At 46.6% G+C, this 24,951-nt stretch overlaps 1 protein-coding gene across 5 annotated transcripts in view; it reads left to right on the top strand.

Annotated features, from left to right (window-relative positions):
• The window catches only part of ATP6V0A4 (ATPase H+ transporting V0 subunit a4), a 46,911-nt gene that overhangs the window by 4,854 nt on the left and 17,106 nt on the right, over positions 1-24,951 (top strand). For 4 of the 5 annotated variants that reach the window (XM_037514190.2, XM_037514199.2, XM_037514206.2 and 1 more), the window contains exons 5-15: positions 2,063-2,188; positions 2,928-3,022; positions 4,341-4,467; positions 6,820-6,902; positions 7,549-7,642; positions 10,949-11,161; positions 15,094-15,244; positions 16,070-16,209; positions 18,144-18,301; positions 20,190-20,283; positions 24,040-24,158. In XM_037514190.2, the coding sequence (XP_037370087.1) occupies positions 2,063-2,188; positions 2,928-3,022; positions 4,341-4,467; positions 6,820-6,902; positions 7,549-7,642; positions 10,949-11,161; positions 15,094-15,244; positions 16,070-16,209; positions 18,144-18,301; positions 20,190-20,283; positions 24,040-24,158 (1,400 nt within the window). The remainder of the gene's footprint in view (positions 1-2,062; positions 2,189-2,927; positions 3,023-4,340; positions 4,468-6,819; positions 6,903-7,548; positions 7,643-10,948; positions 11,162-15,093; positions 15,245-16,069; positions 16,210-18,143; positions 18,302-20,189; positions 20,284-24,039; positions 24,159-24,951) is intronic. The other variant, XM_054692701.1, reaches the window with a different exon arrangement.

The raw sequence follows: 24,951 nt of genomic DNA, 5'->3' as shown, positions 1-24,951 counted from the left end.
AAGTTTATAACCAGAATGAATCAGTCTCTATCAAGTCAGCTCCAGTTTCAGTCCTGTCCCGGTGGAATCCCCGTCCGGTGAATCACCCCGCCCCGGCCTCACCACCACCTCCACCTGTTCCTGTGGATTCAGCTTTTGCCCTGATCTTATTTCTGAGCTTCGGCAGAAGTTTTCTGGGTTTTCCAACTTTCTCCTTCACCATTTCTACCCATCCTGTCTCCGCCCACCAGCTTCATTTCTGTCCTGTGGTTGCTACATCTTGCCACTTCCTGGCTCAAGAAAGTGGGATGTTCCCTTGTCACCTATGTCTGGCCCCACCTGGCTTTCAAAGCCTGCTCTCCTGGCCCGACCTCTCTCTGCGGGCTGATCCCGTTCTTGCTCTTTGCTCTCTTCCTGTTCCTTTCTCTCCTCTAAGCTCTTGTTCATGCTGTGGCTCCTGCTGGGAGTCAAGGTTCCTTTCCCGGGTTCCGCATCCCCCGCCCCCCTGCCCTACTTCTCAAATCTGTCCACACCTCCCCATGCGGTTTAATTCCCACCTGGTCTCTAAAGCCTTCTCTGACATGCCAAGGTACACGAACCCCATTTCTTAGAATACTTGTGGGTCTTGGGAGCAGGATTACATTTTCATCATTTAGCCTCCAATTCAGTAATTCTCAGGCCTCTTAACCTCTGTTACCTTTACACTCTAAAACATGATCGAGGGGCCCAAGGAGCTTTATCAATGTGGATATTATTCAATGATATTAATGACAATAGGGTCTAAAACAGAAAAAAAAAAAACTTGTAAAATATTTATTAATTCATTTAAGTAACAATATGTCATTACATGTTAACATTTTTATAAGATTTATTTTTATTTTTTTATACATACAAGAACTGGGGTGTAGGCCACAAGTGCTGAGGGTGAGAGGATTCACCAGAGACAGAGTGGGGAGCAAAACATGCAGATCTACTGAAATACACTGCTGAGGGGAGCAGCAGGCGAGACAGGAGAGGTCTGCTGTGCCATGTGGGTAGCTCCCTGTCCGGATTTGAACTCATGCCACAGTGGCTGGTGATAGCTTGATAGCTCTGAAACTCCAACCCCTGTGCCACCAGGGAGGCCCTACATGTTAACATTTTTAAAATGAAAAATAACTGTATTTTCCCAGACAAAAACTTGAGTGAGATATATATTATTTGCAAATTTCTTAAATGCATAGCTTAATAGGAGACTGGCTTCTCACATCTGCTTCTGCTTTGAATTGCTCTAACCGTGTTGTTCTTTTGAAGCAGGTAGAGATAATTCAGTCTTGCACAGAAATGGAGTTGGAAAAGGGAAGGGTATTTTCATAACCTTTTCAAATAATTGTGGATATTCTTCTTTGATATTACATTGAAACTTAATAAGCATGGAGACATTCTTGTGTTTGTTAAACAGACAATATGTATTTTTGTTTCCAAATTGAGTTGGTTATCTATGACAGAGATGACCTTAAAAAATCAATTCATCCAAATGAGTTTAGTATCGGCTGACTATTTGGTTTGAAATTCTATACTCTCATACATTTGTAGAGATAACTCGTTAGCTAAGGGACAGTCAAGTGAGTGCCGGCAGTCTGAACTCAGGATTTCCTTCTGGTTATTATTTATTATAAAGAAAATTAAAACCACATGAGATGATGAGAATACTATTTGCCTTACTGTGGATCACAGGGATTGATTGCTCGATTCAACAGTTGAACATTCCTCATTCCTGGAAAGGAAAATCCTTCTAACTTGAGTGGACAATTGACTGCTGGTCCTTGCCTTCTAGTGTTTCTAAAGAGCCTTCCATAACAATCCCAGGGGAAACAGTAATCAGAAAAAAAAAAAAAATCTGCCAGTAGTCTGCCACCTCACCAAAAACTACCTTAACTTTTTTGTTTTCAGACTTTATTCTTATCAGCTCTATGTTTATATAACCACAGGTCCTTCATATATTTTGGATTTTTAACTAATATTTAATTACCTGATGTGGCTAATATCTAGGAAATGTCATAGTGTTTCTTGCCCAACTTACCTCTTTTCCCTGCCTGTGTAGACTGTTCTAGAAAAACTGGAAGGAGAGTTACAGGAAGCTAACCAGAACCAGCAGGCTTTGAAGAAAAGCTTCCTAGAACTGACTGAACTCAAACATCTCCTGAAGAAGACCCAGGACTTCTTCGAGGTCATTATTGGGATGCTATGAAAGGCTCTCCTCCCAGAGCCTCAGATTTCCATTAGGAAAACTGACTGGTTTGGAATATGGGTTAATCACTCTGTGTCTGTCCCGGGGCTAATCCCTTGGCGAGAGGGGAGTCTGGGGGAATAACTAGTGCTGGCTGAATTGAAGGCAAAAACTTGATGGTGCCGTGAAGAAGGAGGTGCCTCAACTCACCAGGTGAGAGAGGAAGTGAGAAGGAAGCAGAGCAGCTAGTTGGGCAGGTTTGGGGTTTTGATAGGAAAGTCTGGGGAAGATTTTTGATTTGGCAAGGGGACTCTAATTTTTGAATGCTATAAACTCTTGTGGAAAGTAGAAAGTTTCACAGTTAAGGACTGAAAGTTAAAGTGTTTACATACAAAACCTTGAGGTGTGGGTGCTTTTAAGAAAACCTCAGTACATTTATTTTATTTATTATTGCATACAAGAGGGGGGTGTAGGCCAGAGGTAGGGGGTGGTGAGAGGATTCACCAGAGACAGAGTGGGGAACAGAACAGGTGGATTGACTGAAATGCACTGCTGAGGGGAGCAGCGGGCAAGAAAGGAGAGGTCTGCTGCACCATGTGGGTCAGCTCCCTGGCTGGGGATCGAACTCGTGCCAAGTGGCTGGAGATTGCTTCTTAGTGCTGAGACTTAATCCCTTGCACCACCAGGGAGGCCCAGCCTTAGTACATTTGAATGAAAGTAATGGTCCTCTGGTTTTCAGAAGGAGACCAACTTGACTGATGACTTCTTTACTGAAGACACTTCTGGTCTCCTGGAGTTGAGAGCAATGCCCGCGTACATGTCTGGAAAGCTGGGGTGAGTATAATTTCAGAACTCCGTGTTCTGAAATGACTTGCAGATGGCTCAGTGTGTGTGCTGGATCTCCCTGGGCACTCCAGTGAGTGAGTGAGCACATGTCACTGGAATGAGGACGATTTCCAGGCCCCCACACAGAGAACCCTAGGGTGTTTAGCGATTGGTTGGGTTGGAGGTGGTGTTACCCTCTTGTCAGTGGAGACACTGTCCATGCCATGCTCATCCCCACTGGGAAAGATGGGAGAATCATTCAGATGGGTTTTCTCAGTTGATCCCTGGCGTTGGAACAAGGCTGTGGGGTAGATGTCTTTCCTTCTCTTTGAAAGACTGCTTTGCTAGTAGAATAGATTTGGAGTTTGAAATGTGTGTAGAAGAGAGGTGGTTTATACCATCATGTCAACCACAAGTAGGGCTGGTAGAACATGATAATGCCCACCCAAAGGTGTGGTGATTCAAAGCGGTGGGATTTCATTCAGTGTTCAGGCAAAATTGATGTAAGTGTTGAGTTTTGCAGTGCTAGTTTGTTATGTGATAAATGGGCTATTTTTGAGGCAATAGACATTGAATTTGAGATGGGAAGAAAAAAAGGCATATTGAAAATATTGGATCAAAGCGAACAGAGACTCAATGTACATTTAGTCCCAGACTAATGAATGTAACCATTTGAAGGTTAATATGAAAAATTTGTCTTAGCAATGATCTAGCTACTGGGTGATGGTAAAAGTAGAGATGTGTAGAAATTAATGTGTAGGTTTCAGTTTTAGTACTTTGCTTTTTTTTAAAAGATTGTTTATGTATACAAGAACTGGGGTACAGTCCAAAGGTGTGTGGCAGGGTGAGAGCATTCACCAGAGACAGAGTGGGGAACAGAGTAGGCAGATTGACAGAAGTACACTGCTGAGGGGAGCAGCGGATGCACCATGTGGGAATCTCCCTGGCTGGGGATCGAACTCATGCTGCAGAGGCTGCAGCTAGCTTCATAGTTTCTGTCTTAACCCCTTGCACCACCAGGGAGGCCCTTAGTACTTTATTTGTAAAAATGCAGAGAGACCATTGTTGAATGTTTTGCCCATTTGCTTTTAGCTGCAATGCATTAACGAATGGTCTAGCATATATTTAATTCCGTAAGTGAACACACAATGTTGAGGTGATTAAGGACGCCTCAGTATGGCAAAGGAAACAAGAAGTCACCAGGGGCTCCTCCGAGTAAGCTGGGACTGGGATGTGGCATGGCTTGGTGACCCCTGCCGGATAGAGCGGAGTCAGATCCTCATCTTCTTCCTGCACCTCAGTTGCCTCAGTTTTCCTGTCTGCCCAGGTTCACAACTGGTGTGATAAACAGGGAGAGGATGGCTTCCTTCGAGAGGCTGCTGTGGCGAGTTTGCCGAGGGAACATCTACTTGAAGTTCAGCGAGATGGACACGGTTCTGGAGGACCCCGTCACGGTGGGTGTCTCGGGCCATAGAAAGCTTCTGTTCAGTTTCTTGTGCTCCTCACCAGAGGAGTTTCAGTCTCTCAAGTTTTCAATCTGGTTCTATGAAGCTACTATCTAGGTCCTCTCTTTCTCCTTTCTTTTCTCATTTCCTTTCCTTTTTTAAAATTACCTTTATTATTATTTTTTATTTATGCCTACAAGAGCTGGGGTACAGGCCAGAGATGGGGGTGGTGGTGAGAGGATTCAACAGAGACAGAGTGGGGAACAGAACAGGCAGATCGACAGAAGTATACTGCTTAGGGGAGCAGCGGGCAAGACAGAAGAGGTCTGCTGTGCCATGTGGGTATCTCCCTGGCTGGGGATCGAACTCATGCTGCAGAGGCTGCGGATAGCTTCATAGTGCTATGTCTTAACCCCTTGCACTACCAGGGAAGCCAGTAAAATTACCTTTAAAGGTCAGTTCAAGGACTGATTCTTTTTAATACCACATGAGTGTTCACCCTTCAAGGATCTTCACTGCCCTGGTTTCTAGAAACTGAGTTGTGCTAGTGCTACCCAAGCAAAGAACTAAGACCTGATTTAGGTCAGTGGTGCTTCAGTGTGCTCACGAACCTGGGGTGACCCAGGGTCTTGTTAAAATGCAGATTCTGCTGGGGGGCCATACCTCAAACACCACCTTTGTAGTTCTGGAGGGTTTTGTTCTGGCACCCTTCTGGTTAGCATTTAAATTCACTTACATTTCGATGCCAAGAAGCTAGGCTATTTCTAAAAGACTCATAATTTTATTCTAGAATAGAGCCTAACATGCTAATTTTAAGTTTTATTTCAAGGAAAACAATTTCATAGTCAAATTTAAAATAGAAGCATGCTCATTAAATAAACACTTGAGTGTCTCTATTTTTATTTTTCTCTTGTACCGTTCTTCTGTAATTCTTTGCCACCAGCAGGTATAATTTCATATGGTTATACTAATACCATGGCAATCTTTTCAGCCTTCCTTTTAGGTACTGTAAGTTTCTCCCTGTATTATGGTGTGTCCTTGAATATTATTTTAAACCTTGACATTGAATCATCAGTTTTCATAATCATGTTTTGACATGTAATAGCCAGGGTGGTAGGAGAGTATTTCTAAAGTAAGCATCTGGGAAGGCTTACTTCTGTATTACTTTCTCTTTTTTTAAAGATTTATTTATTTTTTTATACAAGCACTGGGGTACAGGCCAGATGCGTGGGAGAGTGAGAGGATTCACCAGAGACAGAGCGGGGAGCAGAACAGGCAGAAGGACTGAAACACATTGCTGAGGGGAGCAGCGGAGAGACAGGAGAGGTCTGCTGCGCCATGTGGGACCCTCGCCAGCCGGCCAGGAATCGAACTGGCGCCGTGGAGGCTGCGGACAGCTTCACAGCGCTGCGTTCAACTTGCTGTGCTGCCAGGGAGGCCCTTCTTATTACTTTCAATCAATGCCTAATATTTCCATTCAGTTGACATTAACTATTTTTGAACACATTATTTTCAATTCTTTCCAGAATATAGACATCGTGATGAGTACCTTCAGGCATGTTATTTCTTTTCTTTTCTTTTTGATTTCCTCTATGATTTGAATTCAAGAAAACACGATTGCTCGCTTAAAGGGTGTGGGTGTTCCTGAGATTCTTAGTGTGCCCTGACAAATGGCCAGCGTGACTATGGTGTAACTTTTCCAACAATGGATTTCATAACTACCTTTGCTGCCCACTCCAAGCTAAATTCCAATAAAACGACCCATTACTTGCTACGGTAAAAGTGGAACATTTGCATATATGCTTATGGTAGATAGAGTTTCCTCATGACTTGTCAAACTTGGACTGGAAAAAGCACCTTAATCAGTGTTTATTTGTTTAGGGGAGTTTTATACATGCAATCTTGCAGTAGGGGATGTTTTTTAATCAGTGTTCTTCTGGCCTATAATGACTGAGTGAGTTAAACATTAGACAGGGCCTTGTCTTTGTTAAATATCAAACACCCACTCACCCCTGAAGTGTGGGTGTTGCGTTCAAGTTTATGCTGATGAGCTGGGTCAGCTGATTTCATCTTCAGCCTTGTGAGTCCTGGTCCCCTCTTCTGGATGCTGGTTTAAGCCTAGAGCGTTCTGTGGAATACGGGGTCCAGCTGTGGTTCAGCTAGTGTAGCACATAGCGAGACTGTGGCTTTCAGGCCACATTTGCCAACTGAGCTTAGATCAACTGAGATGACTCCAAGTTTTCCAATGTTAAATTGATCATTTTTAAAAATGATAAAATGTTGTAAAACCAAGACTTTACATCTCTATGATTCTAACCCGAAAGAAAAATTACTATTTTTTTACTTGTTCTGATTTTCCAGAAAGAAGAAATTAAAAAGAATATATTTATCATATTTTATCAAGGGGAGCAGCTCAGACAGAAAATCAAGAAGATTTGTGATGGGTAAGAGAGACAGATACCTCTGCAGGGCTGATTTGGGTCAGTTGCAGGCAGTGCAGAATACACCCGGGGGGGGCTTCTTTGAGGTTCTTTAGGGTTTTAGAATAACTTTCCCATCCTTGAGAAGAGTGTTAAAAATGAAATTGTCTTTTAATAGCTGTGGAAACAGGAACAGAGAGAACTTGAATAAGCAGCATTTAAAGGTAACTGAAGTAGACATTTTAACTACTTCAGTGTATTCCTGCTCAGCTGCTAAAGAGCAGGCAAGCTGCATGCTAAATTGTTTCTTATTTCATGGAATCCTCTCTCGCTGGTCCTTCAGAAGGAGAAACTACTCAGTAAAGAGGACAAGAACACACTGGGGGAAGAAGAGACTAATCAAGCCTATAGTCTTACTTATATACAATGCCCAGGTTTCATGGTCTGCATGAAGCTCATTCATTTTCTAGAAGCACAGCTTAATTCAAATACTGCAAATGACGCATTGGGGATCCTTGGAACTGGGACTCTTTCTGACTGCCAAGGAGATGCTGATTCTAGGAATTCTAGGAAAGGTGTCTGGAGCCCGCAGAGGGTGGCTCAGCACATGTGGAGGTGCAGCAGGTTTCTCAGCAACCACCCACATGTCCTCGCAATGTGTTGAACACAGGTTTCGAGCCACCATCTACCCCTGCCCAGAGCCAGCGGCGGAGCGCAGAGAGATGCTCGCTGGTGTCAACACGAGGCTGGAAGATTTAATCACTGTGAGTGGGGTGTCCCTTGGGGTGTCGAGGGAGGCTCTACAGATGGGCTTCCTCTGTTCTTTGCATATACAAGCCCTGACCCCAGGGCCCTTGCTCAAAGGCTGCCTGGAAGGCATGGTCCACCGCTGCTGAACAACGTTTCATAATTAGAAGCAATTCAACAAGCTGGAGGTGGCGATTCTGCAAGGCAGAGAATGGGCCCCAGCCCTAGTCAGCCTTGGGCGGCCACCCCAGCCCTGGGAGGCTGCATCTGCAACCAATTAAATAGCCAACTGAGCTGACCAACCAGTTTGACCATTTCTTTTTCCATTGAATTGCCTGGTTCTTTGCACCCACCAATGAATCTCTAAAAATAGTGACTCTAGACTCATCATCACAGTCAACACACCCAAGTTCACATGCGCTCGTCAAGTCTGTCATCACCTGTCGTGGGGTTGCACCCAGCACTTACCAGAATGCTTTTGTCTGTCACAGCAGCTTGTTTACCTCCTTATATGAAACTTTATTTTATCAATTTAAAAAAGTATTTATTCATTTATTTTTAATTGAGGTCATATTTGGATACCTTATCAGGTTTTACCAACGTAGTACACCCACCACCAAACCCATGGTGCTTCCTTCCTTCTTGATTCTTACTCCACCTCCTTGCTTGGGGCTTCAGTTCTGAGTCAGCTATCAAGGGTTAGTTTTTTGTTTTTTTTTTTAAAGATTTATTTATTTATTTATACAAGCACTGGGTACAGTCAGAAGCGCGGGAGGGTGAGAGAATTCACCAGAGCCAGAGGGGAGAGCAGAGCAGGCAGACTGACTAAGTACACTGGTGAGGGGAGAAGCGGGCGCGGCAGGAGAGGTCTGCGCGCCTTGTGGGACCCTCGCCAGCGATCCAAACGACGCTGCTGAGGCTGCGGGCAGCTTCACAGCCTAGCGCTCAAATGCTGCGCCACCAGGGGAGGCCCTCAAGGGTTAGTTTTTAAGCTAGTCTTTCTTGAACTCTTAGTTTCTTTTCTCTATCTTACACATATCAGTGACACCATTCGGTGTTTGTCTTTCTCCTTCCGCCTTATTTCACTTAGCTTCATCCCTTCCAGCTCCATTTGTGTTGCTGCACATGGCATGAGTTTATCTTTTTTGATGGCTGAGTGGTATTCCATTGTGCGTATATACCACATCTCATCGCAGCAGCTTTGAAAGTAGTCCCTAAAAGCAGCTGGACCTGCACTAAATTGTATATTCTAGATCTCCCTCACCAGTCCAAGAGAACTTTCTGTGGGGGTGGAAGTGTCACCTAACCTGTGAGCCCAATGCCAGAGCCACGAGCCATATGTGGTCACTGAGTGCTTGAAACATGGCCCATGCAACTAAGGGACTGAAGTTTTATTTGTATTTCATTTATTTTAAAGATTTATTTTTATTTATTTGTGCATATAAGGACTGGGGTGTAGTCTAGTGGTATGGGGGTGAGAGGATTCACCAGAGACAGAGTGGGGAGCAGAACAGATAGATCTACTGAGGTAAGCTGCTGAGGTGAGCAGCAGGTGAGACAGGAGAGGTCTACTGTGCTAAGAGTGTGAACTCCCTGGCGGGGGATCGAACTCATGCAGCAGTGGCTGGTGATAGCTTGATAGTGCTGAGACTTAACCCCTTGCACCACCAAGGAGGCCCCTTATTTGTATGTATTTCATTTTAATTAAATTTAATTTTTAGAAGCTGTTGTTCCAGATTTTCAATAACTGCTTAGTAATTAGGGTGTGTGTATGTGTGTGTGTTTCAAAACTCTAAAGTTAATGGACAATTTTACCTTTCCAGAAAAGTATGTTTAATCCTCACTATTCTTCTGTTGTTACTTAACAAGGACACTTTGTTTACCTGAAGAACTGCCCTGGAAATTCTTTCCACCAAATACCCCATGATAGGTTTTATGCAAACTTTCCAAGGCAAATAGAAAAGAAATTAAACTACACTTTTGCTTATATTTGTATGACATGGGTAGCCACAGGTAAAGCTCACTGAAGATTTACCCTAATTGTTATCATCACCAGACAGACATTCCATTCAGCAGGTTCTCTGTGGGCCAAATGTCTTTTCATCCCTTCATTCATTAACCCACTTGTCATTTATTGACAAGATCATGTGTTTAAAGCATTTTCATGTGTGTATTTACCTCCTGGGGCTGCTCTAATAAAGTGTCACAAACTGAGTTGCTTCAAAACCAGAGATTTTCTCTCTCACCGTTCTGGAGGCCCCAAGTCTGAAAGGCAGGTTCCCTCCTCAGGAGGCACCGGAAGGCACAGGAAGACCCCTTGCTGCCTTGGTCTGAATGTTTGTGTCTCAACCAAAATTCTTACTCAAAAACCCAATGCCCAAAGTGATGGTATAAGAAGGTGTGGCCTTTGGGAATTGAGTAGGTGATTTGGGCAGCTCTTTCCTGAAAGGGATTAGGCCCCAGGGCAGGCTTCACCCTGTGAAGCTGGAATTTGAAGTCTCTGACACAGAAGAGGGGCTGGGCTGGCCAGGAAACTCCCAGCCTCTAGAGCTGTGAGAAATAAGTTTCTGTTGTTTATAAGCCCCGTTTCTGCTCTTTGGTCTAGCAGCCTGGCCAAACCAAGCCATCTCCCTGGCTCCGGAACTTGTTGGCAATTTTGGTGTTCGTTGCTCTGTCAATGCCTATCTCTGCTTCCCAATCACGCGGGCGTTTGTTCCTGGTCCCTCAGTGTCCACATTCCTTATGAGGCCACAGCCCTGTCTCCCCCTACTCCAGTGCAGTCTCATCTTAACTTGATCACCTCTGCACATTCCAAACAAGGTCATGTTCACAGTTTTTTTATTTTTGAAGATTTATTTATGCACACAAGAGCTGGGGTATAGGCCAGAGGGGTGTGTGTGTGTGTGTGTGTGTGTGTGTGTGTGTGTGTGTGAGAGAGAGAGAGAGAGAGAGAGAGAGAGAGGATTCACCAGAGTCAGAGCGGGAAACAGAACAGGCAGATCGATGGAAATACACTGCTGAGGGAAGCAGTGGGTGAGACAGGAGAGGTCCTGGATTTAGGGTCTCATGACCTTGACCTGTCTTCTGGGGGACACAGTTCAACCCATAACAATGGTACAGTGAAGACTTTTGAAGAAAGGGAAGATACAACCTTTGCTTAAGGGCTTTCCCCTCTAGGAGGGCGAGTCAAGTACATAGTGTGGAGCTGCAGCCCAGGGAGATAGCAGAGGGCTGGGAAGCTGCTCTGGCCAAAGAATCATTTTTGCCACATGGCCAAACCTCCCCATGAATGTTCCTGGTTCTTCTGTGTGTTTTTTGCCCAGGTCATAACACAAACGGAGTCTCACCGTCAGCGCCTCCTGCAAGAAGCGGCTGCCAACTGGCACTCCTGGGCCATCAAGGTACAGAAGATGAAGGCCGTCTACCACATCCTGAACATGTGCAACATCGATGTCACCCAGCAGTGCATCATTGCTGAGATCTGGTTCCCAGTGGCTGACGCCGCGCGCATCAAGAGGTCCCTAGAGCAGGGCGCGGTGAGTGGCGGGGCGCAGGCTGGCCAGGGGAGGCACGCCCTGCCTGGTCAGGCTGTTGGCCCGAGCTACATGAACTCCTGGTAGGAGTGTTGCCTTTGTATCTTCAGTCCTCAAGCCAGTGTGAGGGCACAGCCTGAATCACCTTTTCTTCTGGGTGTGTAACGAGCATTTGATGTGTCTTTGATCCTCAGTGTGAGAGAGAGACGAGGATGTGCCAGTCCGCGGACTAGCGGTGCCTGCAGATAGTGTGCTTTGCTTCCTGATGGTCTAGCTGGAGAGACACATAACCAGGCACCAGTAACCAGTTGCCCAAATGCATGCATTGCCCACTGTGAGCCAGCCGCAGTGCTAAGTGTGCACCTGCCTATTTTAATTCTCACAGCTCTCTCCATCCATCTCTCTAGGTGTCACTGGGCACCAGGAGCTCATCTAAGGATCCACTAGCAGAGCAGGCCCTGTCCTGATAGACTTTCTGGAAAGGGACACAGACTTGTCCATAACTAACATGATGTCATGTGGTGATGCCTGGCGGGCAGGAAGTAGAACAGGGTCATAGCTGGCTGGGTAGGGAGTGGGGCTTCTTCTGATGCTATCTTAGTGGTGAAGACGGAACATTCACCTTAGATGGTAGAAGGTGGGTGAACCCACAATACCTAATGAGATTGGCAGTGATATATCAGTCACATTCGCTCAGAGCTGATGGTGGGGGCGGGGGTACCACATGCCATGATGTTTGTAGGAAACAGCATGATGGCAGGAGGGGGCTGTCCCTGGCTTCCATGGGCAGATGTGATTAGCTTGTTGAATAATTTCCCTGGGAGGCTGGGAAATGACGTCCATTAAGCTGAAGACAGGGCAGGGTGCGGCTGCTCTGGGCGAGGGAGAGCTAACTGGGAGGCAGAGGTGGTGAGCGCCAGGAACTCATGGCTTTGGAGTTCCTGAGAGGCTGAAAGATGTCAGGGCGACACTTGGGATGTTAGGTCTTGCAATGCTGTGATAGGGCTGTTGTCTGAGAAGGCTCCTCGGTATAGGGGGCCTTGGAAGAGACTTCCCAAAATGTCTTGGGAAGATTGAGGGGTCGGAGGGAGGAAAAGCTCTTGGGCTGAAGGCCTGGCGGTGAAGCCCTTGAGGTGGGAGTGGCTGCGAGGCAGCAGCTATCTTGATCCTCTCTGTACAGGTGAGGAGACTGGCCGCAGAAAGAAGTAACTTGGCCACAGCCTGCAGTCAAGAGGCAGGATTTAAATCCAGGAATTGCCCTTTTAACCCACATACTCTAATTAGAGTATGACCCAGCAGCCACCTCAACGGGGCACTTAAAGAGAACCTTTCCTCCAGACTGGGGAGGGCTTCTGGGAGGAAGTGATTCCAGGGCTGAACCATGAAGATCCGTCAGTGAGCAGGTGAAGAGAGGTGAGGAGGGGCCACCTGGAGTTCAGTGGCTGGAGAGAGGGAGTAGCCGGGTCAAAAAATGGGAGAGGCTGCTGGGCTGTGCCTGAAGAGCTACAGAGCCGGCAAGGGCTGTGGCTTTGTTCCCATGATCCTCACGTGACCCTTCTCTGCAGTGTGGAGACGGCTGCGGGGCCATCAGGCGGGGTCCTCACTCTGGGCTTTGATGGCACAGTATCCATGTAGCGGGGAGGAGCCACCGGCCTCCTTAGGGCTATGCCCATGGTTTCTTCAGTCCTCTGACATAACCGATGTTCTTCCCCAGATAGCAGTAGATGAGCCTGAATGGGTAGGAGATAAAGAGGAAACGTCAAGGGGAGAGCTATCAAAATCATCACAGTAAGCAAAAAAATACTTATGTCAGGGGCCTCCCCTGGTGGTACAGCGGTTGAGCGCTGGGTTGCGAAGCTGCCCGCAGCCTCTGCAGCGCCGGTCCCATCCCCGGCCACTGGGCGAGGGTCCCACATGGCGCGCAGACCTCTCCTGCCGCCCGCTGCTCCCCTCAGCAGTGTATTTCTTCATCAGTCTGCCTGTTCTGCTCTCTGCTCTGGCTCTGGTGAATTCTCTCACCCTCCCGTGCTTCTGACTGTACCCAGTGCTTGTATAAATAAATAAATAAATAAATCTTTAAAAAAAAAAAACAACTTATGTCAGGCAGTACGTCAGCTGCTGGGGGCAGGTAAAAAGAAAAGAGAGTCACAGTTCTTGCCCACAGGAGGCACACGCATGAAAGACCTCTAATAAGGAATTCCTCCACTTGCTGTGTGACCTTGGGAAGTGACTTGACCTCTCTGTGCCTTCGTTTCCTCACCTGTAAAGTGGGGTTTGTGGTGACCCCTACTTCATGACAGTGTGAGGAGAATTGATGCCACAAAGCGTTCAGGACCATGAACACCCATTTAGCTGGTGCTAGCCCCAAGCGTGCAGACATTAACTGCTGTTGGAGTGTGAAGTGACCAGAAGGTTCTCAGGGGTGAGCCTGGAGAGTTGCTAGTCTTGGGTAAGTGAGGAAGAGAAACGTCTGGTGTGGAGGTGGCTGGTTTCCATGGAGAGAAGTGGGGGTTGAAGATGTGACTGGAGGATTAAGTCAATATTGCAGTGGAGTCTGGCTTATTAGACTAAAGAGCCTTGATTTCATTCTCTAACAAACAGGAAACCTTTGAAGATTTTTGAGTAGGAAGGTAACATGACCAAAGTTGTACTCTTTGTTTGTTTTGTTAAAAGAAAGATTAGGCAGTAGAAATGGAAGGGAAAGAGACTGCAGCAAGATGGTGAGACTTGGGTGGAGGTGGTACCTGTGGGAGTGGGAATGTGGGATGGATTTTAAAAGGGACCAGGGGCCTCCCTGGTGGCGCAAGAGGTTAAACACCGCACTATGAAGCAATCCACAGCCTCTGCAGCACAATTTTGATCCCCGGCCAGCCAGGGAAAAACCCACATGGTGCAGCAGACCTCTCCTGACTCGCCCACTGCTCCCCTCAGCAGTGTATTTCACTCAGTCTGCCTGTTCTGTTCCCCACTCTGTCTCTGGTGGATCCTCTTAACCACCCCCCCCCCAATCTCTGGCCTGTACCCCAGCTCTTGTCTGCATAAATAAATAAATCTTTAAAAAAAAATTAAAAGGGACCACAGCAAGATTTGGGATTGATTGGAGCATAAGGGACATGTTGATGGTTCCAAGGCTCCAGGAATCTAGAGAACTCTGAAGGAACAGGGAAGTGAAGGGAAGACGTGGCTTTGGCCTGAGTTGAATTCAGTTTTAGGTTCCTAGATTATGTGGGGTTGTTGAAGCATGAGAGTTTCAAAGTCTAGACGGGTAATTAAAAAAGAATTGAAATTTGGAATGGAGCCGGAAGGGGTTATGCTAAGTGAAATAAGCCAGAAGGAGAAAGAAATGCCGGATGGTGTCATTTAAATGTGGGATATAGAGAAACCGAACCAAGGGTCAGACCAAGACCAACATTAAGACCAACCCTGGAAAACTAAACCTAGATTTGAGGCATGCAGGGGGAGGGGAAGGGTGGGAAGGGGTGAGGGGGTCGAGCAGTTGCACATGGTGGAGAATTACAGGTGCTTGGTGGTGGGAGAGCTACGGTGACCACACCTGAGGAGAGAAATCCTGTACTGTGAAAAAATGAACAAGGATGTAAAACAATGGTACTTCATTAAAAAAAAAAAAGAATTGAAATGGGGGTAGGGTCAGTGCCATTTGGAAGATGAGGGATGAAATTAGAAAAGGGGATGGGCTCTTGAGGGAGGAGTAGAAGGTCTAGAACTTTGGTGTAACACCTGTGTTTCAGGAGCAGGAGAGTGGAAATTACCAGAAGGAACATTCTTGCAGATAAACTAGATAAGTATTAGGAAGGTTTTAACTTTTACAGATGAAATCATGGGTCTCAGCGGTCAAGAATTCTTCCCAAGTTCACCCATGTTCTGACTCTTAGTAAGAGGCTCTCTTTTTTACCTTGTGTGTGTTCCTTTTGCAGCAACTCAGTGGCTCCTCTGTGGTCCCCATCATGACTGCAGTGCAATCTAAAGCGGATCCTCCCACATTTAACAGGACCAATAAATTCACAGCTGGCTTCCAGAATATTGTAGATGCCTATGGCGTAGGCAATTACCGGGAGATAAACCCAGGTAAGGGGCCTGATGTGTCGTTGCACAGCTGGGCAGCTTGGATAAAAGAATTGGGTAAGATTTACCCCTGAGGTGACCTAGAAGGTGAATTCCTAAGCCTTGTGACATTCCTAAGATCTTTCTTATCGCCCTATAAGGTCTTCTGAAAAAGCTGCTCTTTGTTTAGCATTCACCAGTTCTCCCTTAAATATGAACTTCCTCAGGCAGCCAAAGTCAATTCTTGTTTCTTTCACCAGTTCAGGGAGGGCATCTCCAGGCATTTTCACGGTCCTGTAGTTGTTGTAAGGGAGAGGGACTTTGCAGAACTTGGACTCAAAAGACTTGCTTCCTAGTGACCCAAGCTGTGGGATCCTGCTAGCCTGGTTTGTAAAGCAAAGGGGTCAACCAGTTGTCCTTTCCATAAGCTGTGCTGGGTGCCAAGCGAGCTTGTGATCAGCAGTGCAGAGACCCCATAGGCTGCGTATCTGCTGGAGATGCTTGTGGCTCACGTGGATGGTCGGGAAACAGACACAAATGGTAGTATTGATTATGGAAAACACTTAGAGAGAATATTGGCTTAAAATGCCATTAAATTTGTTATCTTGGGCAAGTCAGTTAGCGGCTTCAAAACTCAGCTCATCTGTAGAGTGGAGAATGATAACATCAGCTTGTAGAGACTGAGACTGAGCTCGTACGGGACCTCGGTAAGTGCAGGGTGGGGTGTGAGGGAAGAGAGAATCAGACAGACCCAGGGATTGTGTGGATCCTGGAGTGGTGCTAGAGAAATGTCTGACGGGGGCCCAAAGGATGCTGGGACACTCAGGCTGCCGCGGCTCTCACCTCCAGCTCCCTACACCATCGTCACGTTCCCCTTCCTGTTTGCGGTGATGTTTGGAGACTGCGGCCATGGAACTGTGATGCTCCTGGCGGCCCTTTGGATGGTGCTCAATGAGAGACGCCTGCTGTCCCAGAAGAGTGACAACGAGGTGGGTGTCCATGAAATGTCTCACCTCATCTCTTTGAGGTTATAAGTAGAATATTAAAAAAAAAAAAGTATGTCACAGAACCTATTCTTATGATATGCAAGGAAAGATGGGTTGTAAATAAGGGTCAAAATCCAGCATACAACTCCTGGTCAAAGGTAAATTCTTTGCATATTTTGGTGGTTTCCTTCCAATGCTTGGACTTTTTACCCGGGGCTTAACAAGGCACTGATCTTTTCCTTAACTTTTTTTTCTTTCCCAACATAGATTTTTTTTTATTATGAAAGCAGTATCTGTTTACTGACAAAACTGGGAAAATACAGCAGTCTATGAAAATGGTATCTTTTTTTGAAAAAAAGATTTATTTATTTATGCATACAAGAACTGGGGTACAGGCCAGAGATGCAGGGGGTGAGAGGATCTACCAGAGACAGAGCGGGGAACAGAACCAGCAGATTGACCAAAGGACTCTGCTGAGGGGAGCAGCGGGCGAGACAGGAGAGGTCTACTGCGCCATGTGGGTTGCTCCCTGGCCACCGGGAGATTGAACTCGTGCTGCAGAGGCTGCGGACAGCTTCATAGTGTGGTGCTTAACCCCTTGAGTCACCAGAGAGGACCAAGTAGTGCATTTTAATTCATAATCTCCATCACACTTGAAATATCATGAACATTTTTTCACGGCAGATCCTTTCTGCAAGTCCACAGTCAATGCTCTTAGAAAACACTAAGAAGTCCTGAGAATCACAGCCTTACTTTACACCTGCTGTTCCTCTGCCTTGTGTGAAGTTCCTTCCCAGAGTATTGTGAAAATTGAGACAACCCCAAGAGCTTGCATTATTTAAAAAATGAACCAGTTAGCATCCCTATATGTCCATTGTAATACATTTGACAAAGTGGAAACTTGCCTTTAGCTCTGTTCCGAATTTTAAGAGTATCTGCAGACTTTGATAACAGGTTGACTTGACTAGAGCTGGTTCAGCGATGTCGTAGAGTTAATCATCAACACGCTTCCTGGAAAAATCAGGCTTTAACCGATACAATTTTCCATGACAAGCATTTAACAGTTTCCTGTAATAAATATTTAAAGTCTCAAAGTTACATTTCAGCATTTCTTAGAGTGCTTGATATGCATCATCTGGTTACTGGCTGGCTGTTTACTCTTCTTAGTGGATGGGCTTGGAACTCAGCTTTATAATGACAAGATCCCAAATGAGTACAGATCTCACTTGCCATGAAGTTCAGCAGTGACATGAGGCAGCTCAGTGCTTGTCTCCTGGGAACACTTGAGACTACCTACTTTCTTTTTTTTAAAGATTTATTTATTTATGAATACAAGAATTGGGGTACAGGCCAGAGGTGCGGGGCGGGGGTCGGTGAGAAGATTCACTAGAGACAGAGTGGGGAAAAGAACAGGCAGACCAACTGAAGCTCACTGCTGAGGGGAGCAGTGGGCGAGACAGGAGAGGTCTACTGTGCCATGTGGGTCACCTCCCTGGCTGGGGATCATACTCATGCCGCAGTGGCAGCTGATAGCCTTATAGTACTGGCGCTTAACCACTGCGCCACCAGGGATGCCCGCGACTACCTACTTTCAAGACCCTGCCTGGACAGGGGAGACCTCAGCTTCTGCTTCAGTTCCTGGTCCAGTCAAGGCTAACTGAAAGAATAAGGTGCTTATGTGGTTGTTTTCATAATAACAACTTCCAGTGTAGGACTTTCCTGGGATTCCCCATATAAGCTAAGGAAACCGGTGATGTGTGTGCACTTTTTCTTTGAATCACTTTGATGTCTGCCTTGACATATGGCCCCTCTGTAGGATGCTCGGGTGCCTGGTGAAGGCGATTGTGGTGGTGGTGATGGAGCCAACTTATAACACAATTTTGCCTGGAGTGTGATTCAGAACCCACTGACAGTCCTCTCTGTCTCCCTGAGGTCAGATCTGGAACACGTTCTTCCATGGACGCTATCTGATACTCCTTATGGGCATCTTCTCCATCTACACGGGCTTGATTTACAACGACTGCTTCTCCAAGTCTTTCAACATCTTCGGCTCTTCTTGGAGTGTCCGCCCCATGTTCAGAAATGGCACGTGGAAGTAAGTTGCAGACAGGTGAAGCATATACCACAGAGTGCATTCTATGTGCTGGACTCTATTGGGAAAACAAGCGGTAGAGCAGGTATAAACTGGGCATCGGATAAACAGTCCCGGAAACAACTTCGCGGAGAAGGTTTCATTTGAAACTTCACTTGCTCAGGCAGGAAACTAGAGAAAGTGAAATTATGCCTCCAAGCATTTGGGGCAGAGGCTTTGCTTTAAGAAAGGCTGATGCTAATATTTCCTCTTGCTGTGTCAAACCTTTTGAATTTGAGGTAATCGCAACTATTTGTGTTTGCTTTTATTTCCTTTGCTGTAGGGGTTGGTATGCCCACAGATACCGCTATCACTGACATCATGAAATTTCTGTGTATTTTATTGTTGCAGGTCTTATAGTGAAGTCTTTAATCCATTTTGAATTTCTTTCTGTGCATGCAGTTAGAATGATCTAGTTTGTTCTGTTACAAGTGTCTGTCCAGTTTACCCAGCATCATTTGTTGGAGACTCTCCTTTCTCCATTCTATGGAGAGGATGCTAGAAAATCCTTAGAGGATTTGGCTCCTGTGAGGATGAATAATTATTTGGTCACTTTCATGGTGTAGGCGATGTCCTTATTTTTGCCCATTTTCAGGTCTGATTGTGGAATGGGCTTGTCTTTGTCCTGAGCCTTCCCAGTTACAGGGGTCTTGTCGGATGTCGGTGTTCTTGGGAACTGTTTGTATTCAACAGTGGACATGGTGCCAAGCCAGTTCCCGCTTGTCAGGAGTGGGTTTTCTCTTTGCTGACACATGAACCATATCTCTGCTAACTAAATCTAATCAGTGTCACCGACACGTGCCCAGGGGCAGGGATCGTGTCTGGGATGGCCAGTCATGGCCAGCTGTTTCCACTGTCCATTGAGGACTGGCCAGCATCATCAGGTTTCCTAATAACCCCCAGCACCTCAGTTGCAGGAGGAAGGGGTATATTTCTAGGCAACCAGTCGGAGTTGACAGCACTTGGGTTTTCATCATTTCACTCATTCTTGGACCCTCCATAGATGTATTCTCTGTCAAAACCAAACCAAACCCAAATGCTCTTATTTCCTCGGGCTGGCAAGAAAATAAGAGACTCCTACAAAGAAGGGACTCAAGTTTAAAGACAGACAATGAACCACACTTTTTGAGTGAAGGCTGATTCCTTCCTCCAGGATCAGCCCATGTGTCCCCAGGCAGTTTTCCCAGTCTGGACCCTGAAAAGGTTTTATTTTTATTTTATTTTATTTTTAAAGATTTATTTATCTATGCATACAAGAGCTGGGGTACAGCCCAGAGGTGCGGGAGGTAGGAGGATTCATCAGAGACAGAGCGGGGAGCAGAACAGGCAGATGCACTGAAATACACTGTTGAGGGGAGCAGCGGTCGAGACAGGAGAGGTCTGCTGTGCCATGTGGGTAGCTCCCTGGCCTGCAGGGGATGGAACTCATGCTGCAGTGGCTGCGGATAGTCTCATAGTGCTGAGATTTAGCCCCTTGCACCACCGGGAAGGCCCCCTGGAAAGATTTTATTTCTTATATGTTCCCTTCATATCCGCCTCCTCTGTCTTTGCTGATGCATATTCAGTAGTCTAATTGTTTCACTTCACTGAACCCTATCACACTGAGTCTTTTGGAAACTCAGTCTGTGAACACCTTAGGGACCAGAGAGTAATTTCTGTTTGTCAGCACCTAGGACCATACTTGACACATAGTAGGTGTTCAGCATTCATTCGTAGAATAATTGAATGAGCCAAATTGATGAGCTGCACTGACGGAATATGGCTTGTGATTCACGACTGATGCAATATTGTAGTTTTTCCTTCCTCTGATTGACCCTGGTTTTGTCTTTGTTTTTCCTTTCTCTCTGGACAGTAATCACGTAATAGAAGAAAATCCACTTTTACAGCTGGACCCTGCCATTCCAGGAGTGTTCTCTGGAAATCCATACCCATTTGGGATTGATCCGGTAATAACTTTTTCTTGGGTTAAAAACTTGTTATGTGGAATGTGTTGCTGAGTATGTCTCTGGCTAGGGGGTGGAATGCGAGAAATTCAAATGAGCAAACTTATGTTGAGATACAATAACATGTAATGGAGGTTTTTGTGAGACTGCACTGGATTCTAATACATACCCTGTGTGTGCTCTTTACCCAGTTCCTGTGTCAATTTCCATACAGTTCTGCAAACATTGGCCTGTCATCCATTAATTATACCTCTAGCAGTTAATGGTTGTTTCTTTTAAAGGTCCTTGGCTAACTGCAAAGTTGCATATTAAATAGTCACTTTTGCATCCTCGTCAAGTTCCTACTTTGACATTTTCCTATAAAGGGTCAAGCCATCCTTTTTCCTAGAAAAGTGTGGATTTGCCTTTATTTTTGCTTTATTTTACTGCGTAGAATTGATACAACTTTCAAAGAAGTTATGTGTTAACTTTCACTTGTTATATTTATCTCAGTTCAATTGGAGCCAAGCAACACAAAGCTGCTTCTCTGCACAGCCTTTAAATTTCAAGACACATTTCAAGAAATTATGTGCCCATGATGGACTAATGCATACTGCCACCAGGTGGCGGCCTTATGTTCCAAATGAGCAGGATAGTCTAGAGCTAAACTTGGGAAGAGCTGTCTGCCTGTGTTTCCTCTAAGCTCTTTTTGCCGAAGAGAATGCAGAATCTCAATTTAATTGCTGACAAATAGGAGTAAACACACTGATCATAAACTTGTTTCTCTGTTTTGTGCTACCTTGTGGGTCAGCGCCTCTTCCATTTTCCTGGGTCTTCCCTTATTCTGCCTGCCTCCCTTCCTTGGAAAGGGAAAGCTTCATCCAGGATTTGTTTATTTTTACCCCCACTGTCTCTTGCATTCTGTTTTATCAAAAGAAGTAAAGTCCTTGAAAGCTGACGTGTAAGCTCCAAAGTACTGAGAACAAATGCAGCTTGTTATTTTTGTAGACTGGAAGGCCTTACTCTTATCCAAGGAATTTCATGATTAGCAAAGCAGGCCGAGTGGGGAGAGGGGTGACTTTAGGGGCTGCGTGACCTTCTTTGCATTGAAGCTCATCGCTTCAACAGTTTCCTTTCTTCCCTTCCCAGCCTGCATCCTATTCATCAGCAAATTCTGTCTGCTGTTCTGCTCTTCACAAAGGGGAGAGTATTTCACATTTTAGAACCAAGTGGACCAGAGTTTCTAGTCTGTATGCCATTTTGTCATCTGTTCACAGTTAGAAATAAAAGGAAGAGGGCCTCCCCGGTGGCGCAGCGGTTGAGCGCTGGGTTGTGAAGCTGCCCGCAGCCTCTGCAGCGCCGGTTCGATCCCCGGCTGCTCCCCGGCCACCGGAGGAGGGTCCCACATGGCGCGCAGACCTCTCCTGCCGCCCGCTGCTCCCCTCAGCAGTGTACTTCGGTCCTTCTGCCTGCTCTGCTCCCCGCTCTGGCTCTGGTGAATTCTCTCACCCTCCCGCGCTTCTGACTGTACCCAGTGCATGTATAAACAAAACAAACAAACAAACAAACAAAGAAAATATGCCTCTATAAAAAAAAAAATCCATTTAATACAAACATTATTTTAAAAATAATAATAACATTACCCCTGCAATCGTATTCCCAGAGCCCCTTTAACACAGCATCTGTGTGGCTGTACTAGCGCTTTACATATATTAGTGAAGGGTTTGATTTTTACATAATCTAAATATCAGTAGCTGGATTTATTAACTGTGTTTAGTGTTGATTTGTGAGTCAAATTGAAAAATGTTTGGGCATTGGAGCCAAAAGGTCTTTCTCAAGGTGTTTGTGAATATTTTGTAATAAATGAACACAACACAATGGTTAAAAACCCACACTTTGGAATCAAACGGCTGTGTTGCAATCTTGGCTTTTCTTTTCTTTTTTTAAAAATTTATTTATTTATACAAGATCTGGGGTACAGTCAGAGGCACGGGAGGGTGAGAGAATTCACCAGAGACAGAGTGGGGAGCAGAGCTGGCAGACAGACGGAAGACACTGCTGAGGCAAGCAGTGGGTGAGACAGGAGAGGTCTGCAGCGCCATGTGGGTAGCTCCCTGGCTGGCCAGGAATCGAAACCGCACTGCAGAGGCTGCGGACAGCTTCACAGCGTGGTGCTCAACCCGCTGCACTACCGGGGAGGCCCCCAATTTTGACTTTTCTATTATCTTGCTGTGTGACTTTTAGCAAGTTAGCCTCGCCACGTGTCTGCTTCCTCGTCTGTAAAATGGATGTAATAATGGCCCTACCCATAGGCTTGCTCAGAAGATGAAAAGATTTTTACATGTAAAACACCCAGAGTAGAATCTGGTGTGTTAACTGGGTGAATCACATCTTTGCTTTTATATTGTTTCTTCCTAAGTGTGTAAGTAACTTAATCACTCTGAGATTAAGATAACTCCCCTCATCTGTAAAATGGGAATACTTAGGCCCATCCCATAGGTTTTTTGCTGGGATTCAACGAGATAAGCAGACATATTTCAAGAGCTTAATACGTGGAATCCTGTGCTTAACCGTGAACGTGTCTAGCCCGTCAGTGAAGTGGCCATCCTGCGCCCCCCATGCCAGTGATCCTATAGGGACTGATGAAGCAGGCGGGAAAAGGCATGGGCAGAGGGGGGAGGGTGAGTCTGCATCAGCTCAGATGCCAGGGTGGGCGGGGAGGAGAGAGCAGGTGCCTCTGATATCTGGGTGCCGGTGTCTGGAGTCACGCCCCCAGTTTCCTGGCAGCCTCCTCTGTAACTGTCCATCTGGCAGCCTCCCAGGACCTTGCAAGAAAGAATCTGAGACGCAGGGTGCCTGCTCTGTGTGTGCCGGGGCGGGGACAAGGCCACCCCGTGCGTGGCTGTGCTTGCGTGATGCTGGCTCCTTAGCAGATGCAGAGAAATTTGGAGAAGGACATCAGCTGAGCCGACGCTTGTGGCTGTGTCCTCTCAGAGATGCAGCAGAGCAAGCCCTCAGCATGCGTCCCGTTGGCAGTCAGGGAGCCCCAAATTTGCAGGGGGGCCGGGGGTAAGAACATTGCCTAGGGGAGGGAGTGGAGACCACAGGGTGTCTGGGATGTCTGTGGGGAAGCCACTGGGGTCATTACTCATGGTGAGGCCCTGTCCAGCCCCCCATCCCTCCCAGGGCTTGCTCCGTTGTCAGTCTCCCTTGGGGCAGGTACGGCTCTCACGTTGCCAGCCTGATAATTCTTTTTAAAGCAGCCGAGAAGATGGCAGGGACCACATCCCATATGTGGCGCCCATAAGTATTCGTTACATCAGGGGTGGTTTCTTGGGGAGAGCCTGGGAAAGTACTTTCTAATGTGAAGCAGGGTAAGAAGGGGTCGGCTACATTTCTGGGCCAGAGGTCTGTGCCCTTTTTAAGAGAACTGAGGCAAGTTTCAGATTTGTGCAAATGTGTCATTTAGAATGGGGGGTCTTGGGGGAGGGTCATGTAGGATCCTCCACCCACCCCCCAGTTTTCTTCCTGCCACATGCTGTCTTACTAACAGCCCCAAGGGTTCTGACACGCTTCTGTCGGTCAGGTCAAGTTGCATTTGTAAGGGGCTTGGTCCTTCCCCGTTAGTGGGCCCAAAATGCATGCTTTGAACTGGACTGAAATCTGTGAATGTGGCTTCCAGAGCGACTTCGGGGGTGGTGGGGGTGCCATGGCCTCCACCTCCAGCAGAACTCCAGGACTCCAGCCTCAGGCGTCTCTCTCCTCATACTTTCCATCTAGATTTGGAACTTGGCTTCAAACAAACTAACTTTCTTGAACTCCTACAAAATGAAGATGTCCGTTATCCTGGGCATCGTCCAGATGGTCTTCGGCGTGATTCTCAGCCTTTTCAATCACGTGTAAGTTCAACCCACTGGGTCTGACCCCAGAAATGGTGAGCATGGTGTCACCCCAGGGTGACTTGGGGGTCCCTCTGCCCTGGGCAGGGGCTTCCTTCCCGCAGGGACAAGCCAGTTTGCCAGAAATGGCAAAACTCCGCTGTTTGTGCTCAGTGGAGTCTCTCAAAGGTGAGCATGCCTTTCGCCTCAGAAACACATGAGGGCTCAGGAGGGACCAGCGAGCCCACAGCTCCTTGTCCCACCACCTGGAAGGCCTGGGTGGGTGCTGTCACCAGGCTCGGCTCCCCGCCGTGGTGGCCGTGGACTTAGTGAATTTTGGCCCTCAGAGCCTCAGAGGCTGAGCTCCATCTGAAGTCAGTTCTGCTCCTGGCAGCAGCCCCCCCCTCTCTTTTTTTAAAGATTTATTTATTTTTATACAAGAACAGGGGTATAGACTAGATGCACGGGAGGGTGAGAAGATTCCCCAGAAACAGCGTGGGGAACAGAACAGGTGGACTGACGAAATACACTGCTGAGGGGAGCAGCGGGCGAGACAGGAGAGGTCTGCCATGCCATGGGGGATTCTCACCAGCCAGCTGGGATCGAACCCGCACTGCAGCGGCTGTGGACAGCTTCACAGTGCAGCGTTCAACCGCCTGCACCACCAGGGAGGCCCCGGCAGCAGCCTCTTTTAAGGGCTCTTAAGGTTCTCCTGTCTGTTCCTTTCCTGCTCTAAGGTCCATTTCTGGAAAGCTGCTCAAATGGGCTGATGCTAATGGTGTATATTTGAAAACATATTCAGAGCTACCTTGTG

This window comes from Talpa occidentalis, unplaced genomic scaffold (genome assembly GCF_014898055.3).
Source record: "Talpa occidentalis isolate TD23 unplaced genomic scaffold, MPIMG_talOcc4v2.1, whole genome shotgun sequence".
In the NCBI taxonomy this organism is placed as follows: Eukaryota; Metazoa; Chordata; class Mammalia; order Eulipotyphla; family Talpidae; genus Talpa; species Talpa occidentalis.
This window is presented reverse-complemented; position numbering and strand designations above follow the sequence as displayed.